Genomic DNA, 24726 nt, shown 5'->3' with positions numbered 1-24726 from the left:
ACAAATTTAATTGAATCATTACAAAAGATAGTGTTCAGACCTGCGGCGTTTGGATGTGTGCAGCGTCATTAAGTAAATACTTAATGTACTGAATAAAAAAATAAAATATGTTTATTATTTCCCATTTATGATTCCTTCAGCTCACTGCATTAAGACAAAACCAATAAAGAAAAATATGTTTTAAAAAATGCTTTCATAAACAGGTGCTTTCTATTAAAAGCACAGCCGCAAACTACGTTTAGTAAACAAATATTGAAAACTCTCAAAATCATTGGGTTATTCAATGATATTGTGTGTAGAGATGGTAGATCACTGCGACGAGCTTATGCACATCTGGTGACGTCAACAGCCCTCTTGACAGTCTGACATTACAGGGCATTGTTTTGACCATGTACCTGGCAAAAACACATCACCCATTACATCATAGGATATTGTGATGTACTTGCAAACTTGTGGTATTGAATTCTCATTGCAGGCCATACTTTTGCCCTTTCATATTTGATTAGCAATGCTGATAGCAGCATTTGTTCAATGGCTGTCTTTGTTGTTTTCTTAAATGTTGACTTTATGCTCAGGTGAGCTACAGTGCCGTGGCACAATTTTTTCTAACAGTTTTAATTTTTCAGCTCAGAAGTGAATGCCAGTGAACATTTGATACTTTTTTTGTTTTTGGTCACTTTATACACGTACACGCTTTGGGTATTGACACATTTTAAAGAGAAAATTGAAATAATAAGAATTTGTCATATTTAATATGTTGTCTCGATATGAATAGCTCTAAGTGAGGTGAGGTGAAATGGGGTTAAACGTCACATCCAAGATTATTGCACTTATTTAGTGACGTGCATGCACATGTGTGTGGCTGCTTGTACTAGTCCAGACTGATGCAGATTTATAGTGCTAGCCCACTGCGATACCATGCCGCAGTTTAACATGAATACCCCACTCTGACACAGTATACTGACGAGCTGACCAGTCCTTGTTTTAGCCCTTAATGATGAGCGCAAGACAGGGTAACAACAAGTACCATCTTTAAACAGCTTTTGGTATGACGCGGCCGGGGATGGAACCCCGGACCTTCTGCTCCCCGGGCGAATGCTCTACCACTAGACCAATGAGGCGGTCCGAATAGCTCTAAGTATTAGTCAACATCATCATACTTAACTTTTGATAGTAAGGTCACAAATACCCCAAGCTATTTCAAATCAAACTGCGACTTCTCAAACAGAACTGTATGAATGATTCTTCATAATTCTTCATAATTTGTGTGTGTTTCCCTTCAGACGAAGTCCTGCCTCTGATTGAACAACTGAAGATTACTGAGGACCTGAAAGCCAGAGAGGAGTATCTGGATAAACTTACAGACCTCATATCTGAAAGTGGTAAGAAAGGATATCAAACTTCAACTCAGTATTGTAGCCAAGTTGTAGCCCAGTTTACAGTCAGTAATATATGCACATACGCGCATGCACTCTCGCTCACATACACATGCTCACAGGTACATACACATGCTCTCACACACACACACACACACACACACACACACACACACACACACACACACACACACACACACACACACACACACACACACACACACACACACACACACACACACACACACACACACACACACAGACAGAGATATGGGTACAATGTGTGAAGCCCATTTCTGGTGCCCCCCGCCGTGGTAATTGCTGGAATATTGCTAAAAGCGGCATAAAACCATACTCACTCACTGAGGCAGATAAATGCAAAATTCTGCAATAGTTCTGCACAAAATGTGATTTCTGCAAGATAAGTACCAAGTGGGCATTTCTGCAAAATATTCTGCAACCGCGGAATCATGGAATACAGCGGGGACTGGGTTTGTCTACAGCTTGCCATAATAATCACCCTTATTGGAAGTGCTATGTTATAGTTTATGACCTGGTGGATTACTACTTTTTTGTTTTTTTCAACAATGTGAGATTTCTTTTCTTCATCATGAGAAGTACAGTACTCATTAGATATTGTGTATGATTAATAACATTAAATTTATGAATATTTTGAGAAATCGGCCAATGTAGAACCCTCATCAAATTTCACATCCAGGCCTAATAGGCTAGTCTGTCTCACAGTCCCTGAACCATGTCATTTCCCCTTCTTCCAGGCTCTAACTATAATGCTGTATCCCTAAGGGACCAACTATTCAGCCACAGATACAAAAATAAATATTTAAAATATATTTATGACCATGAGTGTGAATTCTTTTTAAAAGAAAAACACCTTCCAACAATGCTACTTTTGTGGCAGGCAATATTATTTTTTTGATCGGTCTGAAGCATATTGTATTCGACGTAATAAGCGCACAGGGCGCTCTTAAAATTAGAAATAGGGGGCTCTTATTAGAATTTTGGTGAGTTAAAAGATCATAAATTTCGTGGTTTATGCTGACAGCCTGAACATCATAGGATACAAAAGAAAAGTCTGTGCATATTATACACGACAAACATATTTTTTCAGAATTGAATTGCCCGTAATTGAGGGTGCATATAACACACGAGTGTGTATTATACACGAATAAATAAGTCTTGTGTACATTGATCAATCGGAAGGGGTGCCAATTGGGATTGTTCACCAGCCAATATATTAGCAAATATTGCCGTGGGCACTTATTAGAGCGGGGCACTTATTACGTTGAATACAGTAATTATTTTTTCAAGAATTTTTGGGAACAATCTATATTTTTGATAAAATCTTAGCACCCCCTACCCAGAATGTCAAATGGTCGGTCCCTAAATGAAGCATGTCTCGATTTTCCACAGGTTCTGAATCTTCCGTCTCACCAGGGCTCCTTTTCAATGTAAATGTCTCTGCTTGTTTCTGTCAAGATTATATATTTTCAGAGACTAAGTGTTTAATAATGGGCCTGTGTTAATTGTTAACAGTAACACTATGTGCTATCACTTGATAGGAGCATGACCAAGAGAGCATAACAGTGTTCAAAATGAAGTGATGTCCTGGGGTCCTTTGCTCCTATAATATCTAGGGAACATTCAACGTTAGGGTTAAGAACCCCTAGACTTTCATGCTTTTTTTTAAGCTGTTGACGTTCTACATGCTTTTTGCCCTTCTAATGAAGATTATTCCGCACGACATAAACTGAACTTTCCCCACCCGTCTGTAGTTGTATTATTTATTGTCGTCTGCTCTCAAAAATCAATTCCTCGCTGGATCTTTTGTACTGGCCAATAACTGATTCTGTCAGCACTGCACTCACAGAGCTGAACGTATGTGCACATTTACATGCCAAATGAAGGACAGTGCTCTCAGAAACTGGATGGTTATTGTTAGTTATAGGAGTCACTGGGACCTATCAACACGATGCCATTGATGCATCACTTGACATTGACCTGCATCACTTCGGGCTTTCCTCCCACATTAAGCTGACGCGCCGTGATATAACTGGAATACTGTTAAAAGCGGCGTTAAACCCAACTCACTCACTCACTCATTATAGCGCGGATGTGTTTTAAATCGGGGAATATCCTCGTAACTCTCCATTCCTTAAAAACAATGGGCCTCTGCTCCATTATTTTTAAGGAATGGAGAGTTACTCGGACATTCCCCTCTACATCTTTTAATAGAACTATAGTGAGTGAGTGAGTTGGGTTTAACGCCGCTTTTAACAGTATTACAGTAATATTGCGGCGTGTCAGCTTAATGTGGGAGGAAAGCCCAAAGTGATGCAGGTCTCAGACGTTTACCACTTCGGTGAAACCCACGAGCACGGGTATGGTGCTAACAAACCTAGAAACATAATCGGGGCGAACCAGGATTCCAACCCACAATCATAGGTTTCTGGCGTGTCCAAAGGACGCAACTCTGCACAGCGAATCGCAGCGCCTTAGACGACTGGGCCACCCGTGCCCCCTTCATAGAACTATAGTTCAAGTGCCAGTTCACAGCCTAAGTACACCTGGTGCAGGTGATCTAGGTTCATCTCATCTCTCAGATCAATATGTTCTATTAAATGATAATGGCTGGTATTGCTTGGGATAAAAGGTAGCTTTTTTTGTTTCCTATTGATATGGTCCAATAGCCTTGATAGTGAAACTGGTTCAGCAAATATGTTTTCCTGCATAATTTTGATGAGGTTTAGAAGTACATATGAGAATTACCCTTTCATCCTAACACTAATTTAGATATATTCATCAGAAGGGGACTAGATTTATTTCCCATCAGATCCCAATCTCATGGCTCCCAAGTATTTGAGATGCAGCCTTGATACCTTCATGACAAGACAGATCCATTGATAAGGCAGTATGTGCTGTGATGGTGAGTTCTCCAGTCAGGTCAGTTAAGCAAGGTTGGTTGCAGAGAGTCCTTGGATGGGTGACGATTTGGCAGCTTGGCTCCTAAGACTTCTAGGGCTTCATTCCTGCACCACACTAAGGCACATGTAGCACATGTGGTGTCTCCCTAGGCAAGTGTCGTTGTTCCAAATATGCCTCTGTTCACCCATCACTGAATGGGTACCTGGTAGGATGAGGTGATAACTGGACTGTTCACCTTCTAGTGCCTCACAGGCAGCTTGGGTTGTAACTTGTATACTCCCCAGGGAGCTGAGAATCACAAATCGGGTGCACACTGTGTTATGCGCTTTACAATTGGATTATTGTTGTTTTGTTGTTGTTGTTGTTAAGTGGCATTCCATGAGGCATTAAACAAACCAAAGAAATTTGGCATGAACATCAAAGGTTCTTTATAAACTTAATGTTTAAAGACACATCATTTGAACCTGGTACCAAATTTGCTTCCAAAATACTTCTTACAAAATTCGGACCATAGTTTGACCATCTCAACAGGTTCAACACTTGCACTCCTCCAAATATTCTAATTTGGCAAGGCACATTAACACTAGAGGATTGTCGTAATGCTGGAACAAAAGATTGTGAAATCCCCCTTTAATTAGTCAGTTCAATAAGAACAATGATGATCTACTATGTTGTTTAATCAATGAAGACCTACAAATATTTTTTTCAAGTGAAACAGAGTTTAGCAAGAGTTCAGGTATAAATCTTTCTTTTCATTTCTCTGACTATCAGCATGATCAGATGTTACAGTGTTTGTAAGAATGTTTGAGCAAGTGTGAGGTCGGTGGCATGAAACTGATGAAGATGCCAACGCATGAAACTGATGAGGATGCCAACTCTGATTACTGATGCAGTATACACCAATAGCCAGGCAGAACTATGACAGTTGTCTTACAGTGTGCTTGTCTCTCATATAAGAGTGAGTGAGTTGGGTTTAACAGTATTCCAGTTATGTCGTGGCGTGTCAGCTTAATGTGGGAGGAAAGCCCAAAGTGATGCAGGTCTCAGACGATTAACACTTCGGTGAAACCCACGAACACGGGAATGGTGCTGACAAACCTAGAAACATAATTGGGGCGAACCGGGATTCAAACCCACAATCATAGGTTTCTGGTGTGCCCTAGGGATGCAACTCTGCACAGCAAATCGCACCGCCTTAGACAACTGGGCCACCCATCCCCCCTCTCATATTAGAGGGGCTGTGGGGTAGCCTAGTGGTTAAAGCATTAACTCATCACACAGAATGCCCAGGATCGATTCCGGGATTGATATTGCTGAAATATTGCTACAAGCAGCATAAAACCCTACTTTTTTTAAATCATTTTCAATACAGTAAGGTTTTTGGCAAAGTCTGTGTTTAAAACTGCACTCATGAATATTCCAACTATATCACGGCAGCCCGTAAATAATCAAGTCTGAAGCAGACAATCTGTGATGAGGATAATATAGGGCAATATATACAGTAAACTCAATTATAACAAACACGCTTATAACGAACTGACGGATATAACTTTTTCTGGTCGCGGACATTTGCTGTATATATGCTGTACAAATGCTTATAACACTATGGTTATAATGAACTACGATTAGTGGTCCCTTTGAGTTCATTATAACCGTAGTTTACTGCATGCTGTTCCTTTGACCCTGTCCAGCCGAAATAACATAATGTTTGTTCTCATTTTAAGCCACTTGATGGATGGCCCAAACCATTGTTAACATTGTTTCTCATATTGATTCCACTAAATTAAAAATTAAAAGTTGGTTGATATTCTATATTAAGTAAAATGCCATATCAAACTACATGGACTAAGCGTAGGATTATAAGGATAATGGTTGATGTTGAAACAGTGGAAGACTAGGCTCCAGAATGTGTTGCCATGGAGATGGTTCTCTTACAGGCTATATTTTAGTTTGTTGTTTAACGCCGCACTCAGCAATATTCCAGCTATATGACGACGGTCTGTAAATAATTGAGTGTGGACCAGACAATCAAGTATTTGACATCATGAGCATCAATTCACACAATTGGGAAACAATGACATGCATCAACCAAGTCAGCGAGCCTGACCACCCGATCCCATTTGTCGCCTCTTACGACAAGTATAGTTGCCTTTTACGGCAAACATGGGTTGCTGAAGACCTTTTCTACCCCGGATCTTCATGGGTCTACAGGCTATAGCCCACCCCGATCTATAAGAAATAAATCAGACCACCCACGCTATGGTTTAGGGGATGGCACACATGTGACTGTCATTGTATTCAATTGGAGCTCTCGGATTGATCATTTATAGTCCTTTAATTTCTCCTCACAAAATCAATGAATTAGATAACACAAATAACATGACCTCACTGGTTTCCAGCTTTCTCTTCAGAAATGTCAAGAAACACACAGAGTTCAGGTAACAGGCTCTTACCTCCAGCTGTGGCATTCTCGTGTCAGGGAGTTATTTAAGACATTGCAAATTTTGTTTGATAGTCATGTTCAAAGATATCTTTACTCGAGTGAGCTTATGTCGCGGCCTGCTTGTCCATTGTGGGTATCTGTCATGATGATCTTCTCCTCAGAAACCACTGGACTAATGAAGCTGAAACTTCACGTACTTCTTCCCAAAAATATTGACACCCCAATTTGCTCAAGAGGTTTGAAGCTGGTATTCAATATGGCCACTGACAGCAAATTGTGAAGTGGATGTCTTTGTTGACATTTTTAACTGTTGAATACATTATCTGGTGAACTGCAGTGCCATGGCACTCATATTTTTCTATTATTGATGGTCAATAAATATTTCAACGATCCAGATACAGGGTTTCAAGTCAGTTCATTTTTAGGACATTGACTGAATGTTATCCAAATTCACCAAAGATATTTTTCAACTTTGTAGAATGTCTCATCCAAATTTGCTAAAATTTAAAAAATGTTTTTTTGTTATATGTCTCAAGCAAAATCACTGAGCATTATATAAGTTAAATGGTAAATTCATCACAGATCAACCATTCCTGATCCTGAATTTAGAGGAGGCCTGTAAGATTTGCTGTGTGTCTGGTACAAACTGCTTCTTCGTCTGGTACGTTGCACACACAGGTGACATAACTGACTTCAACTTTTGACTTTTTGTTAGATCCTCAAAATGCCTACAAAAGGTCAAAACTGAGTGTCAGTTTTGAAGAGAACGTCAGTAGGTAAACTCGCTAGCGTGTTTTCTTTGGTATGTGTGTGTAATAAAGTACTGACAATCTCAGAATATTTTGTGGTTGTTGAGTTACTTCCACAATGCCTATGTAGCAAGTTCAGGGATTTCTCTGGGTGTTCTTGGAAGCTGATTTTTGGTACCTAGTCTCCATCACATGTCAAAATTCCCAAATTTTAATGAAAAATTTAACAATTCAGATTTTTTTATGTCAGTCACTTCGTTAATTTATTCATGATGACCTGTAATGATTAGTTTGTGATGGCCTTCCACCATAAACTGACCTCAGGGTTGCTTCCATATTAGTGACATCCTTTCCAAGGTCCCTTCTATAAGGTGACTTTCAAATGGCAAAATGGTTTATCTTGGCCTGATTGCTTTTAGTTAAATATGTCGGAGGTCCCTATGTTTAATACTACAGGAGCAAGCCTCAAGGACCCTGGACCCAGCTTAATTTCAAACACTGCCTTGCTGTGATTATAAACTCCACTGGAACACCTAGATTTTTATTATATAAATCATGGTATGTTTCTTCTCTGTGATGGATTTGTGAAAAACAAACATCATCAAATCTCATAATGCTTTCCTCTATTACCTTAGAAGTATGGTTGTATGGCAAGGAAATGTGATATTCAACATCAATTTCCTGATGTCATTATGTGGTTGTGGGTTAGAGACATGTGTTTGCCACGTGCCAGCTATACCTGTATCCCCACGTGTGTTGAGTATACCTGGCTTGGTTTCTCTGACCTTAAGCCTTGGTATGAACATCACTGACCCACAACTTCAGGCATGTGGGAAACTTGCTGCATCAGCACAATATTTTTCACTGGTCTCATTCTTGAGGCAGAAACCAGTGACACGCACAACATAAGGTTTCCGATGCTTTTGGGAATAATCTGAAGACTTGATGTATGTGCCTCTTGATCAAGAAATATTAAGAATAATTATTTCAGTTATTTTGCAATGTATTGAATGTCAAGATACACAGACACACTATGCGTCTATTAGTGTTTTATGGCTATATATTATGATGGCATTGATGTGTTGCCATGAGCCATGGACAGTTGTGAGGCATCAATAATTCTATTAATTCCTCCACCTAGACTGTACACAGGCCCCTGAAGCAGGACAGTGATATTACTGAACACTGAACCCATATCTATAATTTGACGAGGTGCGTCAGTCGCCATCTTGGCTGAAGCTGCTGTATCGTTTTAATTGAATGAAAATTTATGCATGTCATGTTCACAATACTGCCACACCTCCCACCACTCCATGCCACAAACCTTCATTTTTCGCAATTTATTACCTTATCTGGTCATTTTATTGAAATATTGGCTCAATCATGGCTGTTGGTCACAGAAGTAAACCAAATGTCCACGCTCAGTTGGCATCAAGTGCTCTGATTGGTAAATATCACCATGTGCGTTTGTTGGAGTGTGAACCAATCAGAGCGCTCTACGCAATTGAGCGCGGAGATTTTGTTACTACCATTGAAAAGAAGGACTGACTATAATGTGAACATGGTACAGAATTATATATATATGTATTGTAGGTGAAAGGTAAACAGCAACAACAATTTGCATACATGAAAGAGATTAACACGTTTGTAACAATTCATGATGAGGAAGTCATTTAAACAATTAAATAAACGCTACCCCAGCGTTCCACAACTCCAGGAGATCTAGACAAAATTCTAACCATGTTGACAGAGCCAGATAATATTCCAAGTAATTTTAGTTAATAAGAAAATCTCATCCGAATGTCTTTTGGTGTTGAATAAATCAATACAAGCTGATTAAAAGTTTAAAACTCTGAGGCTTGCCACAAAATGTTGCTCCAGCTTTATCAGTTTGTAAACAGTACTAACCAATGTCTTGTGTGAAGTGAGTGAGTGGGTGAGTGAGAGTTTAGATTTAACGTCGCACCGGTATTATTTCGGCCATATAGCGACTCTTGAGTGTTAAAGGTACAGCTAACCAGCTTCAGTAGCAGAGAGATTAGTGATGTCACAATGGTCGGCAAAGCATTGTGCCGCAATTTCATTTTAATTATATTGCCCACAGACAGCATTTGATCTCGTCCAAGCAATATTTCTATGGAAGAAGGAAGGGTCGGGTAGCCTAGTGGTTAAAGCGCTCGCTTGTCACGCCGAAAGGCCCGGGTTCGATTCCCTATGAGGTACAATTTGTGAAGCCCATTTCTGGTGTCCCCAGCTATGATATTGCTGGAATATTTCTAAAAGTGGCGGGGGGGGCACGGGGGGGCCAGTCGTCTAAGCCGCCGCGATTCGCTGTGCGGAGTTGCGTCCCTGGGGCACGCCAGAAACCTATGATTGTGGGTTCGAATCCAGCTTAGCCCTGATTATGTTTCTAGGTTTGTCAGCACCATACCCGTGCTCGTGGGTTTCACCTAAGTGGTCAATGTCTAAGACCTGCATAACTTCATAACTTTCCTCCCACTTTAAGCTGACACGCCGCAATATAACTGGAATACTGTTAAAAGTGGCGTTAACCCAAACTTACTCACTCACTAACTCTAAAAGTGGTGTAAAACCACTCACTCACTCTATGGAAGCCAGTTTGGGATGAAGACATGATCAACAAAGTGTTTTCTACTGGAAGAACCATGAATATATTCAGAGAGTCTTTATTTCAGGAACCTAATATCATAGACAATCTTGACAGAAATGTCTCTTCTTAGATGCAACAAACACCACAAAGTTGATGCATGTATCTGGAAATTTGTTAATGCAGCTAGGTGATGTAGGAAGGAAAGATCCTGTATGGATTAACAAGGTTTCAGTGTATATAAACATGCAATATGTGACATGATGTCAGTGTTACTTGTGTCAAGGTTTAGACAAATATTTTCCACACTATCTTCTATAAATCAGGGGTTGACTATGATTTTAATTTGAACTGTTCATATCAACAAACATCTAACTCTCGCCAAGTGTTGTAATCAAAGAACAAACATGAAAGAAAAGGTTAAAAACAACTTTAATTCTCTACATGATCTCCAAACATGAGAGCATTGAGCTGAATCCCCTTCTCAGGCCATTCGACAGCTAAATGTAGCTCTTCCAAAACCCATCAGCTCTGATTGCAGTGCTTGCAGTACTCGGTTCAGGTAGATGGAATTCCACACCACAGATCTGTCAAACCAGCAGCAGATCTGGAATTAGTTGAGCCAGAAAGAAAATTAGAAGCTTATCAGTAATGAAGAGAGAATTGTTGGTACCGGACCTCCTGGCGGTTGCTGGTGTGTGATGCCTCTATGCTATCAGTATGGATGGGTGGCAGTGAAGAAGCTCATGCAACTGCTGGAGTTCATTGGATATACTTGAAGCCCTTTAGTGCCTCTTAATGCTCATGTTACCTTGACAGCCTCTGAAATAGTGATACATTATTTGTATTCTGTTTTGTATGTCAATGTTTTAATTAGTCATGTTCATGTTTTGTACCCTGCCCCCTGTGGGTGTTTTGTACAATAAATATTCTTCTTCTTCTTCTTCTTCTTCTTCTTCTTCTTCTTCTATACTTTAATTCCAGTTCTTGTTGTATATTATATATACCGGGAAAATACCCGTGAAGATACGGGGTAGAACTGGTTTTCAGCAACCCATGCTGTAGCATTTGGCCAGGATGTGTATGGAGCACATGTCATGTTTGTGTGTATATAGCTGTCATCTGGTAGCAATGATGGACAGGTTGGTAGGTCTCAGCTTGTATGTTACAGGTTGTCTGTCAGGGAGGAGGCCTGTGTGCATTAGTTCTGTTTTGACATGTTTTCTTCTTCTTGCGTTGTTTCATCTCATCATCCCCCCATGCTCATCGTAAAAGGCGACTATGCTTGTCGTGAGAGGTGACTAACGGGATCGGGTGGTCAGGCTCGCTGACTTGGTTGATGCATGTCATCGTATCCCAAATGTGTGGATTGATGCTCATGATGTCAATCACTGGATTGTCTGGTCCAGACTTGATTATTTACAGACCATCGTCATTTTGCTGTGTGTGGCGTTAAACAACAACAAAATATAGGGAAAAGTTTAAAAACTGTGGAAAAACTCACTAAAGGACAATGCACCTGTGTTCATGCCTGTTGTCGCCATGGACATCCTCCAAATTCATCAGAGTTTGCCACTATCAGATTTCCACCTGTCTCCAAATTTGAAGAAAGAACTATCTGGCCACATTTCAAATGATGATGACATCATTTTAGCTAGGGATGACTTTATCACCACCAGAAGGAAACCTTCTACGCATGTGGAATCCAGACTCGCCAGCATCATTTGCAGAAATGTGTGGACTTTGAGTGGATTATGTTGAGAAGATATTAGCAAGCAGCTCCTTCAACGCAGTCCATCAAAGTTAGACTCAGGGCCTTTTCAGCCACCACTTGTAAATGTAGACATTCCTGACAAGGTTGTCTGTTTGATTATTCATTGAAACCATTTTTAGAGTTTAAGTTACAGGAGTTGAAATTACAGGAGAGAATGAGAAGGAAATCAATATTAGATATCAATCAGTATATTCAAATAACTCAGGTCTTATTCAACTGGAAGAGAATTGTGAAGATGACTTTGCCCAGAAAATGTTATTGTTTTGAATGTTATCAGCATCGAATAGTTAAAACATCGAAAAGCAGAGACTGATCATTTAAGTAAATGTTTTATATGGAAGCCAGACTATATTTTGTTAATATACAATAGCCTTGAAATTTCGTGAAATAAGTAAATCATCTATTCATTCCAGACCAATGATAAGCTATTTACATTTCAAAATGTTTTCTTAAAAAATAAGCCTTGAAATTTTACAATATCATTGATCATCTACTGATTCCAGTCAAAGAATAAGAAGAAGATTTATTGTACATAAACACCCACAGGATGCAGGGTACAAAACATGAACATGACTACACATGTAATTAAAAACATTGACATACACAATAGAGTACAATTATTGCAATGATTATATTGCCAGAGAGGAGATGCAGATTTTCTTTGCCTGAAAATTTTGTGAATGAAATTGGAGATAATTTTTGCAAAAGGCTCTGGTGGATTTAATAGTATTTTTAGTGATATTGGGAGCATGACGGGTGATGAATTTAGTTCTCAGATCTTTGAAGAGAGGGCATTGCAACAGGAAGTGTTCCTCATCTTCTATTTCATCAATATCACAGAAGGTACATAATTTTTCTTCTGATGGAGTGTTAAAGTATCTTCCTCTCTCAGATGATATAAATGAAGTCAAAATGTTGATTTTAAAGATTAGCCCTGTAATTTTATAACATTGTACATTATCTCCAGATTCCAGATAATTATCTTCATAGTAAGGTAAAAGTGAAGGTTTTGTAACCAGACCATAACTTATGTTCATGTTATACAAATGTTATTTCCAAAATGGCCTAGATCTCCCTTCTACCCAAACAGACAGTGATCTGTTGGCCAAAAGAGCAACTCTTTAGTAATTCATCCCAGGTTGCAAATATTTCTTGACAGGAAAGGTGAGGGGTCAGTTGTTACTGATAATAGCCACACCGAGATGCCAGGATCTTCACAATAGCTGGAGGAGATATTCAGGTCTAAATGTGTTTAGCTGACTCAGCCCACTCACTTCCACACAACAGGAGTACTTCCCCCATTGTATGGATTTTGTCACAAATGTTGTTTGGGGGACTGATTTCACCTGACAAAGTTTCAGTTAATGCTGAAGGCTGTCTTATAGCTAGGTGAAAATAGATAATCAGTTTTTATGACTTCTGACACATTAAATATATTGTGTTGCATGTATTTTGAAGAAAAGGACATGAAAGGTACCACTGTGTTCACGATGTTTAAGATTTAAACAATTGTAATTTTGAATTCGATGATTTGGAAAGATAAATTAGTTGCTTATCCCATGGAAAGACATTTTGATATTTAATATTTCCGCGATAGCAAACAGCATGTCATTTTAAATGTGACGAAATAATGAAAAATTAAATCTACAAAGTAGAACCTTAATTAAAAAAAATAAAATTCAATATTTATGCGCTCAAATGTATCATGGGTTTTACCAAAGTGTTAACATCTAAGACCTGCCCCTCTTCAGAAGTTACCTTTTCTCAGGTTTACCAAAGTAGTAAAGGTCTGAGACCTGCATCTCCCACATTAAGTTAAACCCAACTCACTCACTCACTCACTCACTCACTCACTCACTCACTCACTCACTCACTCACTCACCTCACTCACCTCACTCACCTCACTCACTCACTCACTCACTCACACTCACTCATCCCATGAAGATGTCGGGTTGGAATCCGGGTCTTCAGCAACCCATGCTTGTCGTAAGAGGCGACTAAAGTGATTGGGTGGTCAGGGACGCTGCCTTGGTTTGATGCATGTCATCATATCCCAATTACGTAGATCAATGCTCATGATGTCAATCATTCGATTGTCTGGTCCAGATCGACTCGATTATTTTCAGATTGCCGTCCAGACTCAGCTGGAATATTGCTGAGTTTGGCGTTAAACAACTCACTCACTCACTCATTCACCATTATATAACTGAAATACTGTTCAATGCAGCATTCCACCAAACTCAATCACACTCACTTTTATCAAATGTAACAAGATTTTTAAAATGGTTTGATATCGTCACCAGTGTTCTAATAATATCATTGCTGCAGGCACACTGACTTAATCTCCCGTGTTGACAAGCACTTATTGGTCTCCGGTTGAATAATCCAGGCTGAACTGATGTTTTCTGTCAGTTGGGGATTACCAAGCACTGGTGTGACTGATGATGAACTCTCTGTGGTGAACAACTGCATGTCATCCGAGGTGGAATTAAAGCAGCTGAGCAGCTTACTTTAGTTTCATCATGGTTGTTGTTTTACTTCCCCTTGGCCTTGGGTCATAGTTCTTATTTGAACCTTCTTTGAGATGGTCATCGGAGGCACATGGCTGGGGATGATAAGGATGAAATTTCAGAATCAGTTACAGTTATGGCACAGTTATGTTAATTGGACCTTTTGATTGTGGGTTGCTGTGCAAAATAGATACCCAATGCTCTGTGGTTATGGTTTGGAATTTGGTTGTCGCAATGGTTGTGTGTCTGTATGCTGACTACAACAAAACTGGTACATTGTGTCACTGGTCACAATGGTTGTGTGACTGTAAGCTGGTGACTTTCAGGAAAAACAACCTCCTGACTGCAACCAAACTGGTACATTGTGTCACTGGTCACAATGAATGTGTGACTGTAAGCTGGTGACTTTAAGGAAAAACAACCTCCTGACTGCAACCAAACTGGTACATGGTGTCACTGGTCACAATGGCTGTATGATATGACTATAGGGTGGTGTGTTTCAGAGAAGACAACCACCTGACTCCAACCACAGTGATAAATTATGTTACATATACTACATCACATGTGGGATGTGCATGACTCAAATTTGGAGGAAAATGAAAGATATGTTTTATGTGAAACATACAACTACAATAACTTGAATATTTTTCTGTTATAAAGTATGAAGTTTTTTTGAAGATAAAGATTACTTTCATGTGTTGTAACCATGCTGGGTCAGTTGAATACTTTTGTCTCTTTTGATGTATTAAAGATTCTTCTCCAAAATATAGTATACAATGTGTGCTATTTTGTGGAGGGGGGGAACGTGAAACTATTGCAAGTGGATTTCTGATGCAGGGGACACATCCCAAAATTCCCATGCAGGTTTATAATAGTTTAACAAGTCTACACTTCTTCAGTATCAGGTCTGAATTGAAGAGCTTCATTGGGCTCCTTTGTATTTTGAAGAATTGAACAAATTAAGTGTTTGGTTCCGTTCATGTCGATGGCTCTACATTTGGACCTGTCTCTTCCAGAGGATGGCGAGGATGACCTGTCGGAGCCACTCCTGAACTCGGGGATTCTGGAGGATGTTCTCAAGCTGCTCATCAACTCCTCCGACTCCAGCTTCACGTCCAAGTGTGCCCAACTGGTGGCAGAGTTGGCCAAAACAGGTCAGAAATAGGGTCAAGCTGAGGCTTTAAAATGCAATTTTCTCTCCAGACATTTTCTTCATTTGTTGGATCACAGATCCACTGACCCTAATTTCAACAATTATGGATTTTGTTCTGCAATGGGTTTTTTTTTTGTGGTGGGTCACACACGCAATAATATTTTATAATTGTTCAGTGTGGGTCTTTTTAAAGAATAATCATCAATGACTCTTTTATGATATTCAAATTTTACATTGATATTTCGACAAATCGATTGGTTGCTCCTTAGTTCTCCGAGAGAAGCCAACATTTTACTGCAAACTTGCACAGTTAAGAAATCTAAGTTTGTTTACTGACGCTGATGTCAAAGATTTATTGACAAGGAAAGCCTTGTATGAAATTCAATGATTGGTCAGTTACACTAAATGTGTAATCCTTGGACTATCTCATCCTTGATTATCACGTCTCTATCCTATAATAGTGTATTACCTGGACACATTGACCATCATAGTTTAATACAGAGACTGATTCAAATGACACAACTCTAAAAATAGCTGTCCAATCAAATTATATTGTTCCTTCATGGTATGTGCAGCAATATCACCAGTACATGACCAGCATTGCTCCTCTCTTACTCAAACACAACTGGGAACATCTTGCAGCCGTCACTTCCTTGCCCATCTTTATTCTCATGAAAACGTCTTTTCCAGCTAAAATTTCTTTTAGAACTGCCTTCATTTTTCAGTAAAGACATTGAGAGGTTGCTTGTACGCAGCCGATTCTGAATGTGGAAGTTGAATTGGTTGTTGATTTCAAGGTTAAGGTGTTATGTTAGTGACAGGAGAGTTGGATATGGTGATGTGGTTTGGCTGTGGTGGAGAATATATCCAGGGCAGCCTCTAAGTAGCCACCATTTTGGTGTCCAAATGCGACTCAGTCAATGATTGGCGACCTAAATTTATCTACTGCTGACCCATCGGCAACCTAAAAGTAAATGACAATATCTGTTTAGATATCTGTTGGCTCCCAAAAACTTAGGTTTGGCTCCTAAAATATTCATGTTAAGAGCCACTTGGCTCCCAAACAAAAAATCGAACTGAGAGGGCTGGTCCTGGGTATGTATCACAATAGAATAGAGATGTAATGTACTGAATAATCAAGGATAGGACCATCCTGGCACATCTCTGTCATCTTCTATGGTCATCTGGTTCAGTCAGTGTTTGTCCCGACCTGTGAATATGCGGGGTAGAATAGGTCCTGTTAGTCCCCTTTTACGACAAGCATACCGTATTCGACCCATTAAGCGCCCCTCCCACAATAAGCCCACCCCAATCTCCCCCACCCCCCCCTTCCCGATTCCGAAAATTTATATAGTAATTATTTTGTTTTAAATGAAAATCGTCCGGGAAGCGAGGTTTCCGGATATTTGAAGTCCGTGTAAGCGGGGCATGACTGTATTCTGTTTATTTTAGATATTTATCACTTTGAATATTATGCGCAGAAAAAAATTACACCGTACCCCTTCAGCGAAGTCCGGCAAACGAACGGGTGATGAGAAACTTTGTCAGTATACAAATTCGAAATTTGAGACAAAAAAATCACCAGACATGTTGATTTACCGTTTAAATTGTATTTTTTGTTCAGCTAGGCATCGTTTTATATCCAGGGATTAAGATTACCTTGTGTATTTTCTCGTAAACTAAGCCGGACACAGCAATCAGCTGTACACACTTTTTCTTGGAATCTACCGGTGATTCGGTCAAGACACACCAAATGATATAACTTTACAGGATTTTAAATGCAAGGATCGGCAAAAGTTGTATCTGAAACTATTTTTTTATCAGGAATAATATATTCCAATATCTTGTTAATTTAGATGCAGCTTTTACTAAACATATTTAAAATAATAATAACCCTAAGTGAAGCAGCTGATCGCTATTGCCGGGTATTCTTTTTACATGGAACCAGTCTGACCAGTCACCGTCAAGGCTCCCGTGCACGTGATCACGAGAATTACGTGTTGACATAGAATCGTCCAACAAAAACAAATATGACTTTTAACGATTCAAAGTATGGCATTTATGATATATGTATCCATTCTCTGTCAACTTAAGTTCGTTTCAAGGCGTCAATAGTGGTTATCTGACCGTGGTTGCTGTTAATAACGGTGAGTTGTGCGATCTTCCGATCGCTTCACACACGATTTCACTGAAATTAATCAAAACAATATTAAAAGGAATTCTGAATAAAATTAATAAAATAAGTTACAAACAAAAGTCCAGATATACAAAGAACACTTTTTATAGCCAGACAGTGTAATAACATGAATAATTTGCGAACTTCAGTATGGATTTGTTGACATGGTATTTCCGGTGTTATGTCCTCACAGTAATGTCTTTCCATGGGGGAAAAAACATCAAAACTCATTAATTCGTATATAATGGGCACCCCCTTCTACACAGCTGTGTTTTTGGGAAAAAAAGTGCACACTATTCTCAAGAAAATACGGTAAGGCTTACTAAGAATTTACGCCAATTTGACCTGAATTGTCCCCAACAAGCGCCCACCCTTTCTGTCTCTTTTTAAGCGCCCTGGGCGCTTTATGGGTCGAATACGGTAGTCACCTTTTACGGCAAGCATGGATTGCTGAAGACCTATTCTACCCCTGATCTTCGGGACACAGTACTTAAAAATTATAAAGTTGAAAATGAAAGGGTCCCATGGTTTTTTTTTTTTATCTGGGTGCAAGATGTTTGTTAGCTCAGCTATAAAGAGAATGTTGATGTGCTGTTTTCCCATGAAAACTGTCCTCCACTGCAGAGTCGCTGAGGGGCCCGCTGGTGGAGAGGGGGTTTGTGCCGCCCCTGCTGCAGCTGCTGAACGACAAGGATGTTCAACTGGCCACCCAGGGGTGTCGGGCCCTTGGCAACATCTGCTATGACAATGGTAGGTCACTCTTCACTTGTAGATTCTGCTGTCGTCTCCTTGTACACTGTATCAGAATATGTATCTTGATACTTTGTTCAGCGTATGATATATATTCCTTATACACTGTTTCAAAGTAAATTGATTTGAATATGTCATGAAACGATACATTGATGCATGCACCACAATACTGTTTCAAGGTAAGTTGGTGTGAATATATCATACTCTTAGTTGGACAAATGCTGATTTTTTTTTCAACATTACTTTTTGATGTAAAGTGTTCAAGTAATGTCACGTTAAGACAACACCCACACATAGTTAGACTGAAAAATAAATAATAAAGCTACAATGTAAATCAGAGTTAATTGAAGACTAATCAATCTTGAAATGATTAAAACAGTTTATGAAACAGTACATATCGATGCAGAATGAAGCTTATTGTCTATGAGTAGTGGAATGATACACCGAAGCATCGGTGGATCGCGATTTTTTACACTCACATTCAGTAAAAAGTATGGATTCTTAGCTGACATGTATTCTTTAATAAATGGTACGAAATAGTAGTGAAAATGATAAGTGAAAACGTAAATATTTTCATCCATTGCCCCATACTTGACACTGCCAACTGTAAATTGTCAGTGTGTAAATTGTCAAATGGCTTACGCAACTCAGATTAGAGCACATGCAAGTATCATGATACGTATCAGATCGTTAGCAAGGTATCGTGATTTGTATCGGATCGCACAGTTAGTGTATCATCCCAGCCCTGTCTTATGTATCTTTGAGATTACTATCACAGTGTGACGGTACACAGGTGAATTGCTTCAGCCTCAGGTCTGCTCAGGAAACTTTGTAGAAATACAATGTACAGCATTATTTATGAAACACTAGCAGGAGGTAGACTGACATTTAGTCTCAGAAATAAAGTTATCTTATACAAAAATATATATCTACAAAGGAAAAATAAGACCCATACGGAGCCCAGAACAATGCTTAGAGCTGAGGCAATCTAGACTTGCCAAAGGCAAAGGCTGAGGCAATATAGCGACGTGCATGTATGTGTGTCGATGGTTGCTTGTACCAGTCCGGATTGATGCCGATTTATAGTATACTGACTCCGATCCGACCAGTCCTTGTTTTAGCCCGTTAATGCCAAGCGCCAGACAGGGTAACAACAAGTACCATGTTTTAAAGTCTTTTGGTAATACTCTGTAAAGGTCAACAAATATTACCTACACACATTGTAGCATTGTGGGGCATGAATGACCAACACAGTATTTACATATACGACCACAAGTAGCTACAAGGTACAAGGATGTAACCTGTATCTGAGGCTATGAACTTGTCAATTGACATATATAAATGTGCATTTGCTTAGCTGCAGAGAAACTGAATTTGTCAGAACAAGGATTTTCTCTCGAAGCATCATATGATCACATGAATATAAATGTACACTGCAGTCATGCTGTAACACGGCTTACGTCTCAAGCTCAGGCAGGTTTTACATTGTATATGATACTTCAGATGACTTACATGCTAGGCAATCTATGACATGGTTGGTGCAAAATTCTTTAATTGTGGCGATGCATACTACCATTTGAAAGCTATCATAGCTAAAGCATTTGTCATTACATTTCAAGTCTTGACAATCATGAGATGCAGCCTTTTTTAGAAGAGTCAAAGTGGCCATTTCTGACATCAACATAAATGTACTCTACAGCACTGTGATGATGTACAGCAGGCCTGGGTGTTTTGTTGTAAACATGAAAATACATGAGCGCACATCCTCTACAAGTAAAAACTTCAGGAAACAGACTTTCCCTGGAGGAAACAGTGATGTATGCTTCAGCAGCAGTGGGAGGAAGCAGCAGGGAGGATGTCTGTTACCATGGATGTCTGTTACCATGGGAATGTCTTCCTCTAAATTAAAATCCCTCCATTGCTGTACTGTAGCTGTTACCATTGATGTCTGTTACCATGGAAATGTCTTTCACTACAGTCACCTCCATCCCTAGCTACACTGTAGCTGTTACCATTGATGTCTGTTACCATGGAAATGTCTTCCTCTAAATTAACCTACCTCCGTAGCTACACTGTAGCTGTTACCATTGATGTCTGTTACCATGGAAATGTCTTCCTCTAAATTAACCTCCCTCTGTAGCTACACTGTAGCTGTTACCATGGATATATTTTTTCATAGATTTCTGTATCCATGGAAACGTATTCACTACATTCATCTCCTACCCTAGCTACACTGTAGCTGTTACCATGGATATCTTTTATCATGATTTCTGTTTCCATGGAAATGTATTCACTACATTCATCTCTTGCCCTAGCTACACTGTAGCTGTTACCATGGATGTCTGTTACCATGGAAATGTCTTCCACTACAGTCACCTCCCTCCCTAGCTACACTGTAGCTGTTACTATGGATATCTTTTATCATAGATTTCTGTATCCATGGAAATGTATTCTCTACATTCATCTCCTGCCCTAGCTACACTGTAACTGTTACCATGGCTAACTGTTACCATGGAGAAACTGAAATTCTCTGAAATATGAAAAATTATACTTCCAAGTTGTATTCAACATATATAGCCTTGTTGACGTACCGTATTCGACTTAATAAGCGCCCAGAGTGCTCTCAAAATTAGTAATAGGGGGCTCTAATTAGAATATTATGTTGGTGAAAAAGCAGAATAGAACAATCGTAAATTTAGTGGTTTATGCTGACAACCTGAATTGTTTATATACGACAGATATATTTTTCCAGGATTTAATTGCCTATAATTAAGGGTGCATATAACACACAAATGTGTATAATACACGAATAAGTAAGTCTTGTGTACATTGATCAATCGGAAAGGGTGCTAATTGAGATTGTTCACTAGCCAATATATCAGCAAATAGCGCTATGGGCGCTTACTAGAGCAAATACGGAAATAGTGTTTTTGCGTGGTTTCATGTGTAAGATGTCACAAACTTTGTGGAAAAGTTAAGATCAGCCCTAACAGAGACTGATAACTAGACATGGCTCATGTTGCAGATACTCTGTTTGTAAAGTATTTGTATTTAGATAACAAGGAAGTCTTGAGGTTTCCATTTCACATCTGATGGCTGCCTGATCAGTTAAAAGAAATGAAGACATCAGTACTGTGGGCTTGGGGCTTCAGCATCACAAACATGCCTTCACACATGAGAATAAAATGTTTTACACAGACACGTAAACACGTCATTTGTCAAGTTGCTCCCGTGAAGCACAAGATCCAGACATGGTTTCTTCATTTTACCCATTCATAATGTTATGTGTTGAACATGACCACATAGAATTTCTAGGAACCTGGTTTTGGATATCAACTTCTCTTGTTTTGTCTTATTCACTTGATGAAGGAGTTACAGCATGCTGCCAAATGTTGTGGGCCTATCCATAGTGGAAAGCTGGGGTGCAGTTGGCCCAGTCATGTAAGGCACGAGATTTGCTGTACAAAGTTTGAATCCATGGTTAACTACAAGGTCCTTGTTGGTTGGAATCCAAAATTTGGCCAGGATGTGATTCTTGATTTGTCAGCACCATTCTCATGCTTGTGGTGTTTGACCAAATTGTTACACATAGAACTGCATCACTTTCGGCTGTCCTCCTACATAAAGCTGACACTTTCAAAGTGGCATTAAACTCATCAATCAATCAATCAATCAATCAATCAATCAATCAATCAATCAACCGGTCTATCAATCAGTCAGTCAATCAATCATTTGGTCAATCAATCAGTCAGTCAGTGAGTCAATCAATCATCCAGTCAATCAATCAATAGGTTAATCAGTCAATCAATTCATTCATTATTGAATTAATGTAGTTAGCATCCACTTCTAAATGCACATTCAAAATGTTTTCAGAAGTCCATCTTCATACCCATCGTAATTGTAGACCATTGAGAGAATCACATAAACCCTTTCTTGCAATCTTTCAAGAGGAAATATCAATATTTTACATCTTTACAGGGAAAGAAGACATATAATTATTTTAGTCCCTTCCTGTTTTGAAGATTATCAGCATGAAAAGTTTCTTACTTAGCAAAATAAAATGATCAGATACCTCCCACAGTTTTGGTAAGAGATGTGCACAAGCAATGTTTTGTTCATTTGTCATGTATTTTTGTGTAAGAGTGTTGTTTATTACAGTCAAGCTGCTAGCATTACACGACAGTTGGAACTCAATGCTCACACTGCCCACTGCATATTTGTATGAAGACTGTCAACACAGTCAATAATTAGACTCACACAAGCCCTTGCAGTGGCCCCTTATGTTATGCCTTTCTCATTTACTGTAGGAATCAGTCAGTCTCTGGACCAGACAGACACACAGGGATTTCATGTCTATGGTTTATTATTTCAAGAATAATATTGTCTTGGGCTTAGTTCAGTGACTTTGACTCCCGTCGGGTTTAAGGATGGAGGTATTTTAACCCCACAAGCCTTTCATTATTTGATCAATGTTATGGAAACATTTTTATATTAAGAATGAGGGGGGGTGGTCGGGTAGCCTAGTGGTTAAAGCGTTCGCTCGTCACGCCGAAGAAGGGTTTTGATTCCCGACATGAGTACAATGTGTGAAGCTCATTTCTGGTGTCCCCCGCCGTGATATTGCTGGAATATTGCTAAGAGGGGCGTAAAACCATACTCACTAACCACTAGGAATGAGGGATTTATTTGTGGCCTTTCTTTATTGTGAATAATTTATGATATGGGACCAGGCATTTATTACAGGATGGGTGTAGGTGCAGACAGTTGTTTGTAAACTACTGTGCATGAATGTATGAACATTTCCAAAATGTCCTTTTTTCAGATATTCCTCAAATTGGTCCCCTTCTTCCGTGACCTTCACCTTGAAGGTGTAAATCAGCAAAAGACTTTTCTTGAATAATGTATTGGTACAAATAAATAATTCAGAAATAACTGTCCAATTTCATAGTGTCCCTCCCCCCAAATCAGTATTCTTTTCATGACCGTCCACTAGACCCTGACCTATTGGTTTATTACCCTCCCTGACGTCCTCTGCCCCTATTCATATTCAGAAGCCTCTCAGAGTCTCTTTCTCAAGCAGTGGTTATATATTTTTGTAGGGAACATTGGTCAACATTTTGAAAGTGATTTAAGCATACACTTTTATAATTTTCTTGAAACACTGTAAAGAATCGATTGTTTATCACTTATAATAGCTACAGTAAGCCTTCCTTTAATATAATCAATTCATCTCAATTCAAAAACAGTTATTCCAAATGATTGATCATGTATATAGGCGATAGAGTTTTCAGGTCAGCGATGTCAAGTGTTGCTGAGGCTGCCAGTACTCCCGTACTGCTTCCGTGAAGGCTGACAATGCTAGACTTGATGGGATTGCTACATGCTGTATCCATATTGATTCAGAGTCTATCTCAGTCATGTTGTCCCAACATTCCCGCTCTGTCTTCCTGTTAATTACAGCCTACATGACACACCGATGTTTACATCTGTGTCAGGCTGCTGCATCACTGGATAGAAACTCTCAAATAAACAAGTTGAAGGTTTTGATTTATGTGTTTTTGTGTGTTTGGGTCATTAATTTGGAATTTGTCTGTGATGTTTTTGTAATTTTTTTGTGGAGGCTGAGGAACTTATTTCAAGATTTTGTGGTACAACATTTGCTGCTTGTTTCAGTCTGGACTTAATCTAGTGAAAGGTGTATTTAACTCTGTTTCATCAATAACTTGATGTTATTCCTTCATATTTAGAACATCTACCTATTTTGTTCAATTGTCATGCACTGAGTCCACTTCTTGCATCAGCTTGTGCCTACCTTGGCTCAGCTGGTATTTGACTTCAAACCTGCACCACCAACAACAATAACACCACTGTCATAAACAGCAATACAACCACCAACACCAACACCAACACCAACACCAACAGTGCCAATGTCAGCACAGTACTGGCACCTCCAATCCCATTGCCATCACCAGCACCAGCTCAAACACCAAAACCCTCACCAACTTTAGCACCAACACCAACTCCCATTGCCATTGCTACCACAGTTCTGCCACCCCCAATGTCATTGCCATTACTGTCACGACCACTAACAAACACAAATACCAACTGCACCGACAACAACAGCAACACAAGCACCAACACAGGCACCAACTACAACACCTACAATAACCTTGCCACCACAGTTCTGCGACCCCCAATGTCATTGCCATTACTGTCACGACCACTAACAAACACCAATACCAAC

The 24726-nt window shown here is 39.4% G+C and overlaps 1 protein-coding gene across 2 annotated transcripts in view; it reads left to right on the top strand.

Moving 5' to 3' along the window:
• LOC139468288 (rap1 GTPase-GDP dissociation stimulator 1-like) overlaps positions 1-24726 on the top strand; it is a 100401-nt gene that overhangs the window by 4470 nt on the left and 71205 nt on the right. For both annotated transcript variants that reach the window (XM_071250167.1, XM_071250166.1), the window contains exons 2-4: positions 1284-1382; positions 15420-15557; positions 18357-18482. In XM_071250167.1, coding sequence (XP_071106268.1) covers positions 1284-1382; positions 15420-15557; positions 18357-18482 — 363 coding nt within the window. The remainder of the gene's footprint in view (positions 1-1283; positions 1383-15419; positions 15558-18356; positions 18483-24726) is intronic.

The sequence above is a fragment of the Haliotis cracherodii genome, unplaced genomic scaffold, assembly GCF_022045235.1.
Source record: "Haliotis cracherodii isolate W230 unplaced genomic scaffold, xgHalCrac1.p SCAF_2, whole genome shotgun sequence".
NCBI classification, from domain to species: Eukaryota; Metazoa; Mollusca; class Gastropoda; order Lepetellida; family Haliotidae; genus Haliotis; species Haliotis cracherodii.
The sequence above is the reverse complement of the archived record's forward strand: the minus strand, read 5'-3'. Positions and strand labels throughout refer to the sequence as shown.